The sequence below is a fragment of the Erythrolamprus reginae genome, chromosome Z (assembly GCF_031021105.1).
Source record: "Erythrolamprus reginae isolate rEryReg1 chromosome Z, rEryReg1.hap1, whole genome shotgun sequence".
In the NCBI taxonomy this organism is placed as follows: domain Eukaryota; kingdom Metazoa; phylum Chordata; class Lepidosauria; order Squamata; family Dipsadidae; genus Erythrolamprus; species Erythrolamprus reginae.
Window position 1 is genome coordinate 29,744,974 of NC_091963.1, and position 20,062 is coordinate 29,765,035.

Below are 20,062 nucleotides of genomic sequence, written 5' to 3' on the forward strand. Positions count from 1 at the left end.
GCGCGCCGCCCGCCCGCCCACGGTGTTGCCGGCTCCGCTTCCCAGCTGGGAAGTGGAGCTAGGCTGCCCCAAGCTCGCGCGCGCCGCCCGCCCGCCCACGCTGTTACCGGCTCGCGCGTGCCGCCCGCCCGCCCACGCTGTTGCCGGCTCCGCTTCCCAGCTGGGAAGCGGAGCTAGGCTGCCCCAAGCTCACGCTCCAGCCCACCGCCGCTGGGGTCTTACCGGGGCAAGAGGGGGAAGACCCAGGGAAGCCTCTGCCCGGCGGGGAAACTCCACCATCTACGCATGCGTGGAAGGGCACGCATGCGCAGATGGTGGAGTTTACTTCCGGGTTGAAAACTAGCAAAATAGCCCTTTCGCGATCCTTGAGGACGCGAAACTCGAGGGTTCACTGTATTCCATATAGAGGTTGGCAATGACCGGTGAGAGAGGTGATCCCATGGGGGCTCCCTCTATCTGTTTATATCTTTGTTCGTTATAGATGAAGTATGTATTCGTCAGGCAGTGGTTGGTAAGGTCTAGGATATATTTGGGGGGTTGTGTTTGTCCTGGATAGCTGTCAAGGCTTCTTTAATAGGTATTTGTGTGAAAAGGGACACGACATCAAAACTCACAAGTAGGTCATCGGGTTGTAGGTTTTGTTTTTTAATTATTCCAAATCCTACACGGGAAGAAACCCGAATATACCAAGACCGTCATATATATATATATATATATATATATATATATATATATATATATATATATATATATATATATATATAATGTTTTTATGTCAAATGATCCGACATTAAACAAAAACATACTGACAGGGTTAACGCAGAGGTAAAATAGCTCTAAGGAAAGTGACGCGGATTTGTATTTATAGGGTTCACAATGTAACAAACTCTATCTGACATGGTAACAAGTCTCCCGCCAAATGAAGCAACCAATCAGGACAGCTTAGGAGGCTCCATGCAGATTCTGAATTCTGGAACCTTTTTCATGAATATTTAACAGAAGAGATATCAGAGGAGATGGTGCAATCCATCGGGATTAATCTTAAAAGAGTTGCCTGTAGTTAGATATGCAGGAATTCAGTGAGATCATCAAAAGAAATTTCAATTTACAACACACACACACAGAGGGGGGGGAATTAGAGAGACTTCACCCTCTTCTTCCCATTCCAACACAGACACAATGCACACAGCGGGGGGTGAGAGGAACCCCCTCCCATTCCTTCTAAAATGGTTGCTTCCAAACACATGCAGGCAGAGTGGAAGGGAATGGAAAGAAATTAATGAAGAAGGGGTGAGATTCTTACTCCTCTGATTGGCTGGCATCAAAATCTCCCCTGCGTCCAAAAGGCCAGTGTGAAAGCCCTTTGAGCCCTTTCAGCAAATGGGCCAAGGAGAAAAGGCAGAAGCCTGTGGACGAAACAGGCGCGGTTATGTGGAGGAGGCAAATAGTTATAGACCCATCTCCAAGGCATGCCACCAAGATCTTGAAAGACTTTCCTTTTTCATCAGTTCCTCTCTTCGGGATATGAACAGAACTAGGATGGTAAGTTCAAACTTGGCTGTATAACCATCATAATTATAAAAATATTAAGTTAGTTACATCACAAAGAATACATAAGGATGCATATAACCGAGACAAAAAATGTTAACTTTTATTATTTTTTATATTTTTTCCCAAAAGAAAGTGGAAAGTATAATTTTATTAATACAGAATTACTTATTAAGTTCTAAAAAATTATGATTATTGATGATTATATGTTGGTTTCCTATTTTTTTATTTAATTAATCCTTCCTTGATTAATTAATTCTTTCTTATCCTTTTAGTGTTTCCAAATATTTGGCTTTGTAGAAGAGGAGAAGAAAAACTGGAGCGATGCACGTGAACACTGCAGAAACCTAGGAGGAAACCTGGCTAGTATACCAAACAAAGCTGTCCAAGGTACAATCACTTCTTTAAACTATATTGATTACTAACAGTTCTTTAAAAATACATCTCTTACTTTAATTATTAGAATTTCTGTGCCCAATCTTCTTTCCTGACTTCCAGTATATATAATCTTTTGCCACTTGGAAAAAGCTGAAAGATATTTGTTTGTTTATAGATTACTTACTTACTTACTTACTTACTTACTTACTTACTTACTTACTTACTTACTTACTTACTTACTTACTTAAATTTATATAGCTGCCCATTCGATCACAGTTACTCTAGGTAGTTTATAGACAATAAAAACACAATGTAGAAAAAATAATAAAACACAGTAATAACCCAATCCACCCATCCTCAGTGACAATACACACTCAAATCAGCAATCTAATGAGCTCTATCTTGCTCTAGATTCTCCAGCAAAACCACATATTTAGGGCCTTAATAAAAAGTCTAATTTCCAGGAGAAATGATGTTCCAAAGGGAAGGAGCCACCACATAGAAGGCCCCTTTTCTGGGTCTCGGCAGATGTATCTCCTTGGGGGATCAGACCCACAACATTCCTTCCCTCCCTGCTCTAGTCGGTTGGGTGAATGTGAATTGTTAAGTCACCACTCAGAGTCAAGTTGAACCAAATCTTCATTTATTGAAGATCTGAGACAGAGTAACGCTCACCAACGAAGTAACTTCCCAACAAGGGCAACGGTTACTCCGTTGCCCTATTTATAATGTTACAAAAACGCGGGCTTTTGCCAACTGACAATCTTTTAACTTTCACGGCTATTTTCCAATAGCCGCGTTTTAACCAATCAACGGATTTCTTACATTATTTTAAACAAACACAACATGAATGGCAAGTGACAGTCCCTCAGATAGCCTGGTTCCAAGCCATGAAGAGCTTTAAGGGCGATAACCAGAATGTTGAATTACATCCAGAAGCAAATCAGCAACTAATGAAGTTTTCACAGGAGAGGTGACACATGTGAACACTAGGGCCTATCAGAACAATGTGAGCTGCTGCATTCTGAACCAACTGGAACTTCTAGATGCTTTTCAAATGTTGATGTGAAAATGTTGCCAGAGTCCTTAGGATATTCTTAGGATATGCTCCCTCTTAGGAATCCCTTCTTAACTCATTCCCAATTCAGCCATGCTAAAAAATATAAAGCAATAAGATTTCAAAATAATTTTACAATAATATAAAAAGTGTGCATCAGCAATAATATATGTACTAAGTATGACTTTAAAGCAGTTATAAATGTGTAACTGGATTGTTTCAAAGCAGAATTTGATAAAATACTCATTTTTGGAGCAGCACTTATACATTTATTTATTGCATTTAATGATCAAATTAATGAAGAACCAACCTTCTCCCATAGTTATCCAGAAATTATAAACTGAAACGTACATAAAACATATGGGTTATATGATGAAGTTAACTCATTTGTTGGCTCCGGGTTTAGTATCAGTATATATATTATATTTAAAGATTATATTTAAATATAATCTTTATCGAAAATAATGGGGGAAGGGTATACAGAAAGCAAAAGGACTATGTAAACATTGGTACAAATCTATATAACTTTAGAGTATGCAGTTATAAAATAGTATACACACTTACATAGGGGAAGAAAATACACAGAGAAAGCTTAAGAGAGAGAAAGGAAAAAAAGCAAAAAGGGGAAGAAAGGAAGAAAAATAGATAATAAAAAAGGAAAAAGAAGAAGGGGAATAGAATCACAAAGTGAGAAAGAAAAGGAAAAAAAAGGTTGGAAAAAAGATAGAAATAAGACCAGCAATAAGCTGGTGTATCGTTTCCATACGACGTGAAGTCCGTATTTATCAGTATATTTTGATGGCCAGCTTTATATTTCAACCTTGTTCTAGGTAGGAAAACCAGTATCTGTAGGCCTGTTGAGCCTAGATGGGGCAAAACAGATTTCAGGTCAATCCTGATATGACTAAGTAGTTATAACTGTTTAGCTATTTGGCCCCATTTGATCAACTTATTTTTAGGTAGGTTACCAATTGCTTCCAGGTGTGTTTTAAGTGCTTGGTGATCTATAAAGCCTATCATGGCATGGGGCTTGGCTATCTGCAGAATTGCCTGGGTCCAATGGTTTCTGCTTGCCAAGTAATTCTGTTGGGAGGATTCACTCCAGATCCCTTCTATTAAATGTTGTCATCCGGTGTGACTGAAGAAGTTTGCCCTCTGCATTACATCCCCCTTCCCTTACCAACTCTGGAGCAGCAGTTTGCCAGACCTAGTTCTAATCCCAAACCTGGAGTTAATGAATTTGTGGGCCAGGTGGTTACATGTTATTGCTACTGTTCATTGTTTTGGGTGGATATGTCTGTGCTATTTCATTTGTTGTGCTGTTTTTATTTTTTGGGTCAATTTGGCAAGCCACCCAGAGTCTGCTAGAGTGGGCAACCATAAGCAACTTTTACTCCAAATACTGGCAACCAACAGGAACAGGCATGGTCTTTGGCTCTTAAAATATCAGGAGCATGAGAGGAAAGCTACAATCTGGATAACTCAATTTATGACAGCAGTTTAAATTGTGCATCTTATCTATGCCGTCCTCTTTTTATTCTTTTCTGTTCTGCTAATGGTCTTGGTACCTTCTAGTATCCTACTTCCAGAATATTCCTGGCAAGCACAAACAATTGGATATAGGAGGTTTCTCAGATAGCTAAGACCTATGCCATAAAAAGCCTTAGAGATGATCATCTGGGATGTTCTTAAAATAGGAACATACAAATCGCTGTCATAAATATTGTATGCGAGCAGAATTTGGTCTGGTATACTGAGATAATTTTTAAAATCTATAATAATCAAAATAAACTTTTGAAAAGTTGGAACAAAATTTAATAGGTCATGAGTTTGACAATACAGTACTTTACTGTAAAATATATCTGTATTTCTCCTCTACTCCCCCACAGCTTTTCTCACAGTAAATTTAAAAAGTGCTACTGGTAATACTTGGATTGGATTGAATGACAAGATTTGGGATGGACGTTTCCTCTGGACTGATGGGAGTGGAATCTATTTTACAAATTGGGCTAAAGGGTCACCTCTTTCATACATGGTAAGTCCAATTTGCTGGTTTTCTTTTGTTCTATTTTCCCACAAATCTCCTTGATGTTGAATTTGTGCAATGATTCAAATCTATACGGAAAGGAGTCCCTTTCTTGTGATGTTTGTTTGTTTGTTTATTTATTATTTTGATTTCTAGGCCACCCTTCTCCTGAGACTCAGGGCAGCTTACAACATAAGTAAATAGATAAAAAGCACGTCAGAAATCAAAATGTAAACAAGTTAAAATGTAGTTGACAGTTTTGTGAGATTCAAAAGATGTTCTGAATAAAGGCAAGTCTTTGCTGGAGAGACGGAGTAACGACACGGACACAAGAGCTGGATTTAAACTGGGTCATTTTTATTAACATAAATTTGCATAATTTATTCATTAAATTTGCATATATTAAAATAATCAACTATGACCCGGCAATGGACCTGCAGGGTCAAACAAATACTTCCGGGGCGGAAATGACGTTAGGACAAAAAACTTCCTGGGCAACTCATGGGCGTATCTCGATGCAAGTCCAGGTGAGGGACCACTCCATCACCTGCGACCCTGCCATGCTTTGCATGAGGGGGGTCCCACCGGCTAACCCGAATCCGGGAATTAAAGGTGCAGGACCCAAAGACAGGTTCCCCCCAGCTGCTCAGGCAGTCGCTCCCTCCATGAGCTTGCAGAGAACCTGTCAATCATCCCCAAAGATGCCCAAGGGAGAACGCGCGGTTGCTAAACCACCCCCCAGTTTTCCGCCCCTAACCTGCCTACCCAAATGACCGAAGGTAAGCCAATTAACCTAATAAATGCAAGCACCCCCTAACCGCACATCCATCTCCCCAGTGTGGAATGGGCGAAAAAACAGCCCGGCTAAGAGGCAGAACTGCAAAAAATTCCCATTCAGCCCCCAAAGGGCGACCCCTAAGCACACTGCAAAATAGGGAGGGCGGGTGGGTGTCTGCTCGTGGCTGCAGTCCGGGCGAAAAGGCAGAGCCTCGGGCCTGCTCGCCCTTAAATAGGGCAGGCAAGCCCCGCCCGGACCAATCAGCAGCCGGGCCATTCAGGCCCGAAAAATCCCGAGCGAAGTCTCATCTCGCGAGACTTCGCTCGGGATCCAAAATGGCGGCCGCCATGAGGGTCCGGTGTCTCCCGGTCCCTCCAGCAAAGCCTGCTGCCGGGTAAGTCCGGCGCCATCATTGCTGGAGAGACGGAGTAACGACACGGACACAAGAGCTGGATTTAAACTGGGTCATTTTTATTAACATAAATTTGCATAATTTATTCATTAAATTTGCATATATTAAAATAATCAACTATGACCCGGCAATGGACCTGCAGGGTCAAACAAATACTTCCGGGGCGGAAATGACGTTAGGACAAAAAACTTCCTGGGCAACTCATGGGCGTATCTCGATGCAAGTCCAGGTGAGGGACCACTCCATCACCTGCAACCCTGCCATGCTTTGCATGAGGGGGGTCCCACCGGCTAACCCGAATCCGGGAATTAAAGGTGCAGGACCCAAAGACAGGTTCCCCCCAGCTGCTCAGGCAGTTGCTCCCTCCATGAGCTTGCAGAGAACCTGTCAATCATCCCCAAAGATGCCCAAGGGAGAACGCGCGGTTGCTAAACCACCCCCCAGTTTTCCGCCCCTAACCTGCCACGGAGCGGGGGTCAGATCTCTATCTTGGCCCCCCGACTCCCCCCTCTGACAGGTGAACGCCGTTGGCCCGGTAAAGCCATGGCCGGTCTATTGTGATGAGGGGATGGGCCACTACAACCCCACCTAGTTCCCTAACTGTTTTGCCCAGGGCCCTATTCACTCTACATCTCGCCCGGTGAATGGCCCTAAGGGAAGTGGCGTCCCTCCACACGATCCTAGGTAGGATCTCCGACCACACCACTTGCGTGGTGGGCCACACCTCACGAAGCCTTCGCAGGTCTTCGCATGCCTGGATGATCAGCGCCATGCCTCCCAGCATGCACAGGTCATTGCCACCTAAGTGCAATACCAGCCACCTGGGTGCGGCCACTGGACACTGCCCACCCAAACCCACCTGGGCGCGACCCCGAGGAGCCGCCCCCACCATACTGCCGGGTGCAGCCACAGAATGCTGACCGCCCAGCAATGCCGGTAGGAGACCCTCCCACCGCATACCTCTCCGGCCCATCCAGGCAACCTTGACCCACCGCCCCAAGGACAACTGGGTCCCGATGGCGCTTCTGGCTGCTGAGCGGCCGGCCCAAAATATCATGCTCTGGCCACACAGCAGCGCCGTCGGTTTCACGTTAGCCTGGGGACCTGCAAGAGGACACACACAGAGAGGTTACCTAGCCTAAGCCCTGCCTAGGATCCTCAGCGGGCCTAACATAACCCAAATATGCCGCTGACTGCCAGCGGCCAATCTCCCGAATCCGATGGGCTGGGAAACCAGAAAGTGCTGCGCTAGTGGCGGCGCCGATACGGAACGAATGCGTTCCATAACCGGCGGGATCCATGCCTACCCGGGCCATTGCCCTGGACACTAACACCCAAAATTGGTAACGGGTCAGAGGGGTACCGTCCCAATGCCTAAACAGGTACCCTTGCCCCGACCCCCGCAAGCTACAATAAAGCTGTAGGGCGGCCACCGGACACACCGACTGGTCGGCGGCCGCACTAAGCTGGATACTAACCCCTCTGTGTAGCTGATCTGTCTTAGACTGCCTTACTACAAGGGACACCCCCCCTTGTCTAAAGGCCAGATCAGCATACTGGAAGGCCCGGAGCGAAGTGTCAGCCTGAGACGAAGCCATGGCCTCGATGACCCTGAGGGCCCCAAAAAACATGACACAAGTCGCTGCCCTAAAAAGACGGGCCTCTTACAATGAGGCACACAGACTGTCAAAAACCCCGTTAATCAAAGACAGCTGCTCCACCGTCAGAGCCCGACGAGTGTCACCAGGGGCCCCCGCTTGCTCCCTCAGCCAGCCTTCCAGCATCTTCCGGATGTGGAAGTCACCCGAAAAATCCACAAACCCCCCCGCCTTGGACAGAAAGGCGAGGCCGGCTAACCTGGACCGGATCGTCCTAACTGACAGGCCACGCTGCCTAAGCTGGACGCAAAACTCGGCCAGGTGCTCTACAGGGACAGGCCAACTAAGTTGGTAACCCCTGCCCTGCCTGAAATCCCCAAACTCCTTACCTGCACGCTGGTATGCCCTGAGGGTGCCGGGCGCTACAGACAAGGAGATTGCCCTGGATGCCTCGTCTCTCCACCACTCTGGATCCCCCTCAGACTCTAGAGGTGGCCGGGGAATGCCTCTGGCAACTCTCGGGCCCATGGGGCCAGGGTCCGAAACCTGGACAACTGACCACGGGACAAGGCATCAGCGACCCCGTTATCCAACCCGGGGACATGCCTAGCCAAATACAACGCGTTTAGGGACAAGGACCTGTGCACAAAATGGCGGACAAGCCGCATGACCCTGTCGCTCTTAGAGGACAGGGCATTCACCACATGGAAAACCGCTAGGTTGTCACACCAAAAGTGCACAGTCTTGTCCCTAAACTGCTCCCCCCAAAACTCTAAGGCCACTATTAAGGGGAAGAGCTCTAAGAATGTAAGGTCCTTAACCAACGAAGAGGCACTCCATTCCGGAGGCCATGCCGACCAGCACCACTGGTCACCTAACACTACCCCGAAACCACAAGTCCCCGCGGCATCAGAGCAGAGCTGCAACTCAGCTTCCAAAAGAAGCTCGTGCCTCCAGAAAGACAAACCATTAAACCTGACCAAGAAATCCCGCCACACGCTGAGGTCAGCTCTGACCCCAGCGCAGAGGCGGGTATGATGATGGGGCAAACGGAGCCCCTTCATCGCGTCGTATAACCTTCTGGAAAAAGCCCTACCAGGAACAACCACCCGACAGGCAAAATTAAGAATCCCTGCCAATTCCTGAAGCTGCCGTAGGGTAACCTTCTGGCAGGCCAGCACCTCATCGAGCTTTCTTCTGATCTTGAGCAACTTCTCTAGGGGCAATCTAGAAGATTGCTCCTCTGAGTCCAATTCAATACCCAGAAAGGTAATCCTGGTGGCGGGGCCTTCGGTCTTCTCAGAGGCTAAAGGCACCCCTAACTGAGCACAAAGGGCTTCAAAGTCCCGCATTAGAGCAAAACATTGCTCCGAATGCACAGGCCCCGCCAACAAGAAATCATCAAGGTAGTGAACGACAGTACCCAGACCACTGTGCCTCTTAAGCGCCCATTCCAAAAAGGTGCTAAAACTCTCAAAAAGAGAGCACGAGACAGAGCAACCCATAGGCAAGGCTCTGTCCACGTAATAACCACCCTCGAAATGGAAGCCCAACAGCTCAAAGTCATCTGGGTGTATGTGGAGGAGCCGAAATGCCGACTTAATGTCGCATTTACCCATAAGGGCTCCTATCCCACACTTCCTAACCATAGTCACGGCTGCATCAAAGGATGCATACCGGACTGAACAAAGGTCGTCAGGAATGAAATCATTCACTGACTCCCCTTTTGGAAAAGACAAATGGTGAATCAACCTAAATTCACCACTCGCCTTTTTGGGGACCACACCTAAGGGAGACACACGAAGATTCGGGAAGGGCGGTTCCGGGAAGGGCCCGAGGACCCTGCCCTCGGCCACCTCCTTCCGAATCTTGTCCCTAACAATGTCTTCATGACCAACAACCGACCTGAGGTTGTCAGACATGAAGGCCCTCCTAACACCCATGTAAGGGATCCTAAATCCCTTCGAGAATCCTAGCAAGAGAGCAGCCGCTATCGAGCGAGGGTGGTAGTCACCCAACCAACCCTCAAGCACTTGTAAATTGATTGGACTGGGCCCCTTTACCCCCAACAGGCGGGGGAGGCTTTGGGGGGCCCCCGCCCTTCTTTTCCGCCCCCTTTTTGGGGCGGGGACACACGGCTGAGGAATGGTTCCCCACACAATTCCCACATGCGTGCCGAAACCTGCAAAAGGGACGAAAACACGCCCCTTTTGCGGCGAACTCATGGCATGCCGGGGAGGCCCCCTTCCCCGCTACCCCCACCGCGGCCTTGGCCGGTGCGGGAGTCACGGGCTCCTCTTCCATAAAATGACCGCTGTCGGTCCTATCACATCCTTCCTTACCGGACATATGAGTGGCCTGAAACCAAAGGTCCGGGACCACCATATCCCAGGGCAAGTAGGGGTCATGGGCGATGCGCATCCTAAACCCCTTATCGTAGTGCCTCCAGATCGTACCTGCGTACTCAAAGTGGGCTCGCGCTATTAAATCTATGTATTTCAGCAAGGCAGCGGCCCTAGCCGGCTGCCTCTGAATCACCACCGAAGCGAAAGTCAAAAAAGCGTACAGCCAAGAGCTGAAACACTTCGTGACTTTCGTTTTCTTCACCTTTTCCCCAGGCACGACATCTTTGTCCTGCTTGGGGACCTCCCTATTTAAAAGGGAGAAAAGGTCCACGTATTCCCCCCGCCAAATCGCTTCCTTCACCGATGGGTGGAGATGATAGCCCAATGGTGTAGCGGGCAACCCACAAAGGATAGCCCCAGGCTTGATGCTGGCGAACGGGTCCCACACTGTGGTGGCCCCCATCCCCAGCACTCCAAGCCCCGGTGGGTACACCAAAGGGGGCGGTGGCATAATGGCCGGCGGAGGAGGGATCCAACCCCCCGCCCCTGCCCCAGGTGGGAAAGGTACCCCTGACGCTACTACCGGCAGAGCCGGCGGGGACCAAACCTGCCCACATGTGCCCGCAGTAGCCCCCAGCAAGCTATTGCCACTCCCCAATGCAGGCGGGATAAACCCGGGACCCTGCATGGGGAGGAGCGGTGTAGAGCCTGCGTGTGGTGCAACCTCACCTGCCCCATAAGGGGTGGAAGCCATCCACGGGGGGGCCATCCTAGCTGGGCCCTGGAATGATGACCACTGCCCCGACTGGGCCATCTGCCCGGTCTGGGCCGTCTGCCCGGTATGGGCCCTCTGCCCGGTATGGGCCAGCTGCGCGGTGTGGGCCATCTGCCCATCCTGGGCTGGTTCCTCTTCAGGGTCGCTGCCCCATGCCGCAGATGCAGTCATGGGAAGCCCCTCCGGGCCCGCTCCTGACCGCCACCGCTCCAGCTCATCGAGCCTCTCCAAGACCCTGGCCCAGGAGAGAGAAGGAGAAACCTCGGTGTGAGGAGGCGCAGGCATGAACCCCACCACCCCCTCAGACGGGACCACCCCCAGGGGGCCCTCCGCGCTAGCCCGAGCCCGGGCAGAAGGCCTAGGAGCCCTCCTAGGCCGCACCACAGGTTGAGCCGCAGGGGCCCGAGGTTGCCTCTTCTTAGGGGCCATGGGACTAAGTCTTCTGATTTCTGTTTTGTTTTGTTTTTTGTTTTTTTTGTTTTTTTTTAGAAACAAGAGAAGAAAAACGGGGGGGGAAACAACCCCCAAGGGGCCTACAGCACCAAGCAAGGCCTGTCCTACCCAGCAGGCCCAACCACAGCACCCCTACAGGCCAATCCGCCCCCCTCCCTAGCGGTGGCAGCAAGACCTCACTGCCCACCGCTTTATACCTAGGCCCTTTATCAACAGGGCCACACACACCCCAGGGACCACTGCCGCCGAAGGGAAGCCCCCCATGACCCCCGACCACCGGGGCGTCTAAGGCTCCAAACCAGAGCGGAGACCGGCCGATGCCGGCTCCGCTGACCACTCCTGCCGCCCAAACGCCGTCTGGCCTGGGCCCCAGCCTCGAAAAAGCCTTCTCACTCTGAACTAGCCACTTAAAATGGCAGCCGCACATGAGGCCGCACTCAAAATGGCCGCCGCGAGCAAACAAACAAGTGTCTGCTCGTGGCTGCAGTCCGGGCGAAAAGGCAGAGCCTCGGGCCTGCTCGCCCTTAAATAGGGCAGGCAAGCCCCGCCCGGACCAATCAGCAGCCGGGCCATTCAGGCCCGAAAAATCCCGAGCGAAGTCTCATCTCGCGAGACTTCGCTCGGGATCCAAAATGGCGGCCGCCATGAGGGTCCGGTGTCTCCCGGTCCCTCCAGCAAAGCCTGCTGCCGGGTAAGTTCGGCGCCGTCATTTTACACCCACATTTGGCTAATAAGAATGTCTTACAGATTAAAAGGAAGTTTCCAATAGAAATTAAGTAATGTAAGAGAATATGAAAAGTGCAATACAGCAAACAAATGTAATCTACTTAATACGGTATCTTAATAATTTAATCTTGTCTAGCAGGAACACTTTCTCAAAAGATACCAGTGTTCTGTATTTTTTTAAACTGAAAAACAAGGCTCCATTTAAGTTTCAAACTAAAGATTTTAACATATGAACAACAGTCAGCAAGAAACAACCACAGAGAACTATTTTGCTAGTTACTACATTGGGAGCATAAATGTAGCATACTACGTTTAGTTACTATATTTGTAGCATTGTTGTTTTTAGTTACACATTTGGAGCATCGTTACACAAATTACTTTGGCAGCACTTATATCTGAAGATATCGCTGGCCACATAAATTTAATGAATGAATGCATAAAGGAATAAAACAGATAATATTTCAGATCTTTTCTGTCTTATTAAATAAGAAAAGTCTGTTTTCCCATCAATAGAGGATGTTGTAATACTGCAAATTATTCAGTCTTGCTCCTTAAATGAATGAAAATTATGTCATGAATATTATCTTTTGGATAATAGATCCAGTAAAATGAAATTTAAAATAAAAAATCTATAGAAGTAAAGAGTGCAAATATATAAAATTAAAATAAGTATGGAGAAGAAAGTACCCTGCCAGGTTTAGAATGCCTGATGTCTAAATCTTGCTACAGGCTTCAAATTCACAGAAGCTATTTGATTCTCATGGCTGCTTACCTTCAATTCATGCAACAAGCTGTGCACAAAGGGCAAAGCTTGGTGACATGAGCAAAGAACTCATTTTCCATCTTGGGGCCTAGAAGGTCCAGTGTGGCATCTTTGAAGGCTTCTCCGGTGTATGTGCAGATATCCATTTTGAGGGAATGCCAAAGAAACATGGTGGCTCTGAATGCACAGATAAACTGGGAGTTTTGGGAAGAGATGGCTGTCTAAACGGTTCCTTTGCCTGAGGCGGTACCTATTCTGCACAATCTTATCGTGTTATTCACTAACATTCATGATGTACCCTGACTATATCTGTATGACTGTAACTTGTTGCTTGTATCCTTAAGATTTTATTAATATTCACTGTTTCCTGATTGCTTATTTGACCCCTATGACAATCATTAAGTGTTGTCCAGTAGTCCCTCACCTATCGCTGGTGTTACGTTCCAGACCTGGCCGCGATAGGTGAAATCCGCGATGTGGAATTTATCGACTGATAGTACTTATTTAAGTATTTATATTGTAATTGTTTGGTAAGTTTTCATTGTTTTAAGTGTTTATAAACCCTTCCCACACAGTATTTATTTTAGATACAGTATTTAAATACAGTATTTACAATTTTAGATATATTTTTTTTGAAAAACCTGTCGATCGAGTTCAGCAGGCTGTTTAAATCTGCCGATCGACTTCCTCAGAAACCTGCGAACCAGCGAAGATCCGCAAATGATTTTTCTCATTAATATTTCTTGAAAACCCGCGATGAAGTGAAGCTGCAGTAGGTGAAGCGCGGTATAGTGAGGGACTACTGTACCTCATGATTCTTGACAAATGTATCTTTTTCTTTTATATGCACTGAGAGCATCTGCACCAATGACAAAATCCTTGTGTGTCCAATCATACTTGGCCAATAAAGAATTCTAAAAACTATAAATATTCATTGAAGCTACTGTTAGAGACCACTGACTTCCTTCTATTCCTTCTGTTATATACCATAGTCAGTGGCAGCATCTTCTTTTGGTGATAGATTTCATGGAGGCCCAATATGCTTCTATTGTATGTGTTTCAGGATGCTTCTGTGCTAGATTCTATAGGATATAATGACAAATGACAGATACTGACAGGGGATCATCTTCTATAATTGCCAAAAACAGAAAAACGCATTTATTTTCTTTTGAAATTATAAAGGAGGGGTCCCAGAAAGACTGTTCCAATCATGATATTGGTTTCTTGTTATACATAAATATTGTAGGGTGACTGCGTTTTTATGATGACAAAACCTGAAAGGCTTGCAGGATATTGGAGAGTTGGAACCTGTTCTTCTAAGATGACCTACATCTGTCAAAAAGATACTGGTAAATTTGTAGAAATCTTGGAAAATGATTCAGTTTCAGAGAATAAGGATATGTAATTTATATCGAGCTCCCCAACCTATGGGCCATGGTTGTGAGGAGTTTTCAACTGTGCCATTGAAATGGTGGTTTCATTTGTAACCTCACTTGTGTGAACAATAGGCAAGCGTGGACGCATGGGCTTTATTTGCATGAGTAGTAGGTGTGCCTACACACTGCTCACAGAAATGGAGCTGCGTGCATGCATGCTTGCTGGTGCTTGCACAAATCATATCCCCACCAATCCACAAATCTGAAAATATTGGGGAACGCTGATTTAAATTATGTTCTGCAGATCAGTATCAGAAATTGAAAAAAGTGAATTTGAGAGCTATGAGATAGAGGATCAATACGATGCAACTTAGGATAGTCGGAGAAGTGAAGCATATAACTATATCAATATATCTCATAATTGCTATGAAGAACGTTGGGTTCTTTCTTTCTTTCTTTCTTTCCTTAACCTTTTTTCTTTTCCTGAATTTTTATTTTTGCTTGATTACTTTTCTTTTTTCTTCCCTACTTTACGTTAGTTTGTGTTAGATTTTATCATCTTTTTTAAAAGTTTTAATAAAAATTGTAGATATTAAAAAGAAAAACCTGGGTGAACGAATAAGTTTGAGCCAAATAAGAAATTGTAAATTTAAATCACAGTACCTTCAACTTCAGGATGTATTTAAGTAATGTGAACTAACCTAATCGTGATACCAACTGTCTGAAGCCCAATATAGAGGCATTTAGTAGCATTGAATCAGTTATTTGGCCAAAAGGTATGCAGCAGATGTCCTGGGTTCATAAGTTCACGTATTTGGGATAACTAAAGATATACATTTATATTATATCTCAATATCTCCCTAAAGTGACTCACTGTACAAATTTGTTTAGTATGCTTTTGATTTTTTAAAAGATAAAGTTTGGTCATGGTATGGAATTGAGAGGATATTTTAAGAAAAGATAGTAATTAAATATTAAGGGTTTCAGAATAAAAAATGGCAGAGTTGTGTGTGATCCTGACTAATTTTTTTTTAAAAAAATATAGGTCCTGAGCCTTACTTGGAACCAACAGTTCCAACATCTCACTATATCAATTATAGAAATAGCAGCTATTCTGTGGTTAGTCCCAAGATGACCTGGGAGGAAGCAAGGAAGAAATGTGAATCTGAACATTCAAAACTTGCCACAATTGCAGAGCCCTATTCAGAATCATTCATATGGCTGCAAGTGCTCAGATATAATGAGCCTGTATGGATTGGACTAAGAAGCAAAGAGGTAAGAACAGAATCTATGCCCTATGTTTAAAATTTTATACTTGGAAAAATTGTCAGATAGATAAAGAATTCAAGAAGGGAATTTCTAAGAGTAGAAAGTGTTATGGGTAGAGGTGGTCCTTGCTTAGCAACCATATTTAATAATAATAATAATAATAATAATAATAATAATAATAATACCAACAACAACAACAACAACAACAACAACAAGAGTTGGAAAGGGCCTTGGAGTTCTTCTAGTCCAACTCCTGCTTAGGCAGGAAACTACACCATTCAATGGTTATCCAATATCTTCTTAAAAACTTCTAGAGAAAGAAAGCAAGAGAGAGAGAAAGAAAGCAAGAGAGAGAAAGAGAGAGAAAGAAAGCAAGATAGAAAAAACTCTAATCATCTTTGTTGCTCTTCTCTGAGTCTCAATATTCCTTTTGCATTGCTAAGGCCTTATGAAGTAGTATTTACTTCATGTGATCTTGATTCTATCCCTCGGTTAATGCAGCCTAGAACTGTGTTGGCTTTTTGGCAGCTGCTGAATACTGCTGGCTCATATTTAAATGATTATCCACTAGGACTCCAAGATCCCTCTCACAGTTACTACTGTTGAGTAATGTACCACGTATACTATACCTGTGCATTTTGTTTTTCTTGCCTAGGTGTAGAACCTTACTTTTTTCCCCATTGAATTTCATTTTGTTAGATAGTGCCCATTGTTCACGTTTGTTAAGATCCTTCTGTATTTTGCACCTATCTTCTGGAGTGTTGGCTATTCCTGCCAGTTTGGTGTCATCTGCAAATTTGATAGGTTTGATATTTGGAACTGGCAACTCAATTGTTAAACATAGAGGCCTCTGAATGAAATTGCAACTCTGGCTATGAACTTACTTCAGCTTTCCCTTGTTTTTACTGATCTGAAAGGTTTGTAAATGCAAAGATGACTGATAAAGTTCATTTCATCTCTGCTGTAAGAATCCACAGTCATTAAATGAGGCCTCTGACATGACATATATGCAGTGAAGGGCTACCAAAAATTGGCCATGCCTACCCAGTCACATGACCTTGAAGCAACACCCGCCAGTCACATGACCATCAAGCCCCCTTCACAAAATAAGCAACACCAGTGTTCCCTCTAAGGCGCGTGGCTGTGTGGTCATGTGTCCAAAAACTACTCCCCATGCAGCCTTTTCCAAGGCCGTGCAATGGAGCCGGGCATTGGAGTTGGGGGCGGAAAGCAACGAAAGTGTGGAGGCTGGCAAAGGTTTTTTCTTATTTTGAATGTCAGGCACACATGCGCGTGCACTCCCCATACCCCTGCCAGGTTGCTCGGGGGCGCGGCATGGAGGCCACAACTGAGAGGCTCAGCACTGGACCATCCATGGCGGGCAGAGTTGGGGGTGACCGTGGCTTCCTTTCCTTCTCCCACCTCCTATGTCTACCACTGGCGGCCAGCGCCAGCAATAGACATAGGCAGTAGGAGAAGGAAATGGAGCATGGCCGCCCCCACCCACCAAGGTGCCTCTAGCCCTCTCATGTCCCTGGCCTCTCAACACTGCCCCCCACCCACCCAATCCACCCCTCTCTCCGGCTTTCTCCTCCTCTACCTCCCACCTTTTATTATTATTATTATTTATTAGATTTGTATGCTGCCCCTTTCCACATACTCGGGGTGGCTCACAGCAACAATAAAACAATGTACAACAAATCTAATAATTTAAAAAACACTAAAAATACCTTATTAAAAGCAAACATACACACAAACATACCATGCATAAACTGTATAGGCCTGGGGGAGATGTCTCAATTCCCTGATGCCTGACAACAGAGGTGGGTTTTAAGGAGTTTACAAAAGGCAAGGAGGGTTGGGGCAGTTCTAATCTCTGGGGGAAGCTGGTTCCAGAGGGGCCGCCACAGAGAAGGCTCTTCCCCTAGGTCACACCAAATGACATTGTTTAGTCAACGGGACCTGGAGAAGGTCAACTCTGTGGGACCTAACCGGTGGCTGGGATTCGTGCGGCAGGAGGCGGTCCCGGAGATATTCTGGTCCGATGCCATGAAGGGCTTTATAGGTCATAACCAAAACTTTGAATTGTGACTGGAAACTTATTGGCAACCAGTGCAGACTGCGGAGTGTTGGTGTAACATGGGCATACCTAGGGAAGCCCATGATTGTTCTCGCAGCTGCATTCTGCACGATCTGAAGTTTCCGAACACTTTTCAAAGGTAGCCCCATGTAGAGAGCATTACAGTAGTCTTAACCTTGAGGTGATGAGGGCATGAGTGACTGTGAGCAGTGAGTCCTGGTCCAGATAGGGCCGCAACTGGTACACCAGGCAAACCTGGGCAAACGCCCCCCTCACCACAGCTGAAATATGGTTCTCAAATGTGAGCTGTGGATCGAGGAGGGTGCAAGTTGCGAACCCTCTCTGATGTGGTCAACAATTCCCTCCCCCCAGGGTTATGGATGGACAGATGGAATTGTCCCTGGGAGGCAGAACCCACAGCCACTCCATCTTATCGGGGTTGAATTTGAGTCTGTTGACACCCATCCAGACCCTAACAGACTCCAGGCACTGGCACTGCTTCGTTGACTGGACATGGGATGGAGATGTAGAGCTGGGTATTATCAGCATACTGGGGTACAGCTCCTCCCGCTGCGGTGACTGCAGCGGTGGCGGTGGCGGTGGCTGTGGCTTCTCCTCCTCCTCATTCGCGGTCCCAGCGAGGGGGCTGCAAGAGGGGTGGGACAGGTGTTCCTGAAGTGCTCGGTGAAAGCGCTCCCAGTGAAGGGGCTGTGAGAGGGTTTTCTCTGAGTACTTCGGGAATGCCCGCCCTGCCCTCTTGCAGCCCCTTTGCTGGGAGCACTTTCATCCTGGGCTGTCAGTGAAGTGGCTGCAGGAGAGGTGGGGGCAGATGTTCCCAAAGCACTTGGAGAAAGCACTATCGCAGCCACTTCGTTGGGAGCGCTCAGAGAAAGCACTATCGCAGCCACTTCGTTGGGAGCGCTTTCGCTGAGCGATCCGGAACGCCCACCCGGAACATTCAGAATAAGAAAAACCTTCGCCGGCAGAGAAGAAAGGAAGAGAGATAGAGAGAGAACAAGAAAGAGAGAGAGAGAGAGCAACAGACAGGGCGAGATAGAAAGAAAATGAGAGGGAGAGAGAAAGTGAAGAAAGAGCAAGAGGGGGAGAGAGAAAGAGAGAGAGAAAGAGAAGGAAAGAAAGCGAGAGAGAGAGAGAGAAAGAAAGCAAGAGAGAGAGAGAAGAGAGGAAGGGGGAATGAGAGAGAGAAGAAGAAAGCAAGATAGAGAGAGAAAGCAAGAGAGAGAGAGAAGGGAGGATGGAAGAGAGAGAGAGATAAATGATAGAAAAAAGGGGAGAGAAAAAAAGAGAAATGAGAAAATGATTGAGGCAGAGAATGAGAGGAAAGAGAGAGAAACAGAGAGAGAAGTGACTCTTGATTTAAAGTACAGTGATCCCTCGATTTTTGCGATCTCGTTTTTCGCGAAATGCTATATCACGATTTTTCCACCCGATGACGTCACTCTCTTCCTTCCTTTCTCATCTTTCTTTCTCTCTCTCTTTCTCTATCTTGCTTCTTCCTCTCTCACACTCTCTTCCTCCCTCTCTCATCTCTTTCTTTCCTTCTCTCTCTTTCTCTATCTCTCCCCCTCTTGCTGGCGGGCGGCGGGCGGTGGGCGGGCGGGCGGGGGCATCAGCGAGGAAGACCCAGGGAAGGTTCCTTCGGCCGCCAAGCAGCTGATCTGCTCGGCAGCGCAGCGAGGAGCCGAATCGGGGTTTCCCCTTTGCGTGGGCGGCGGGGAAACCCCGATCTTCGTCTGCTCGCTGCTGCTGCGCTGCCGAGCAGATCAGCTGCTGGGCGGCCGCAGCAGCAGCGAGCAGATGAAGATCGGGGTTTCCCCGCCGCCCACGCAAACGGGAAACCCCGATTCGGCTCCTCGCTGCGCTGCCGAGCAGATCAGCTGCTGGGCGGCCGAAGGAACCTTCCCTGGGTCTTCCCTGCCGCCCACGCAAACTCCACCATCTGCGCATGCGCGGCCATGAAAAAAAAGGGCACGCATGCGCAGATGGTGTTTTTATTTCCGCAACCCTACATTGCGAAAAATCGATTATCGCGAGGGGTCTTGGAATGGAACCCTCGCGATAATCGAGGGATCACTGTATATGGTAAAAAGCATCCAAATAATGAAAGAGAGAAAAATCCAGCCCTCACCTGATTTTGGAAATGGTTCAAGAGTTCACACACAAACACACAAACACAAGGGGGAAGGAGACAGGGATGGAAAAAAGAGAGGAGAAGTGAGAGGGGGAAGGAATGAGAGAAAAAGGGAGGGCGAAATTAGAAACAAATGAGAGAGAAAAGGGGGAGAGACAGGAGAGTTACCCAGAAATGAGAACAGTGGTAGAAATTTGAGGAGGGATGATTGATTATTAAATATGGATTGAATATGGAATATTGGTAAAATATATATTTAGATGTTGTTTAATATTAGGATGTATTAATTTTAAAAATTGGATTAGAATTTTAGAACTACAGTATAT

At 46.6% G+C, this 20,062-nt stretch overlaps 1 protein-coding gene across 1 annotated transcript in view; it reads left to right on the plus strand.

Moving 5' to 3' along the window:
• Positions 1-20,062, plus strand: part of LOC139152989 (macrophage mannose receptor 1-like) — a 67,056-nt gene that overhangs the window by 35,934 nt on the left and 11,060 nt on the right. Inside the window, exons 21-24 of the mRNA XM_070726473.1 lie at positions 1,824-1,938; positions 4,873-5,018; positions 14,106-14,208; positions 15,281-15,510. Of these exons, the coding sequence (XP_070582574.1) occupies positions 1,824-1,938; positions 4,873-5,018; positions 14,106-14,208; positions 15,281-15,510 (594 nt within the window). The remainder of the gene's footprint in view (positions 1-1,823; positions 1,939-4,872; positions 5,019-14,105; positions 14,209-15,280; positions 15,511-20,062) is intronic.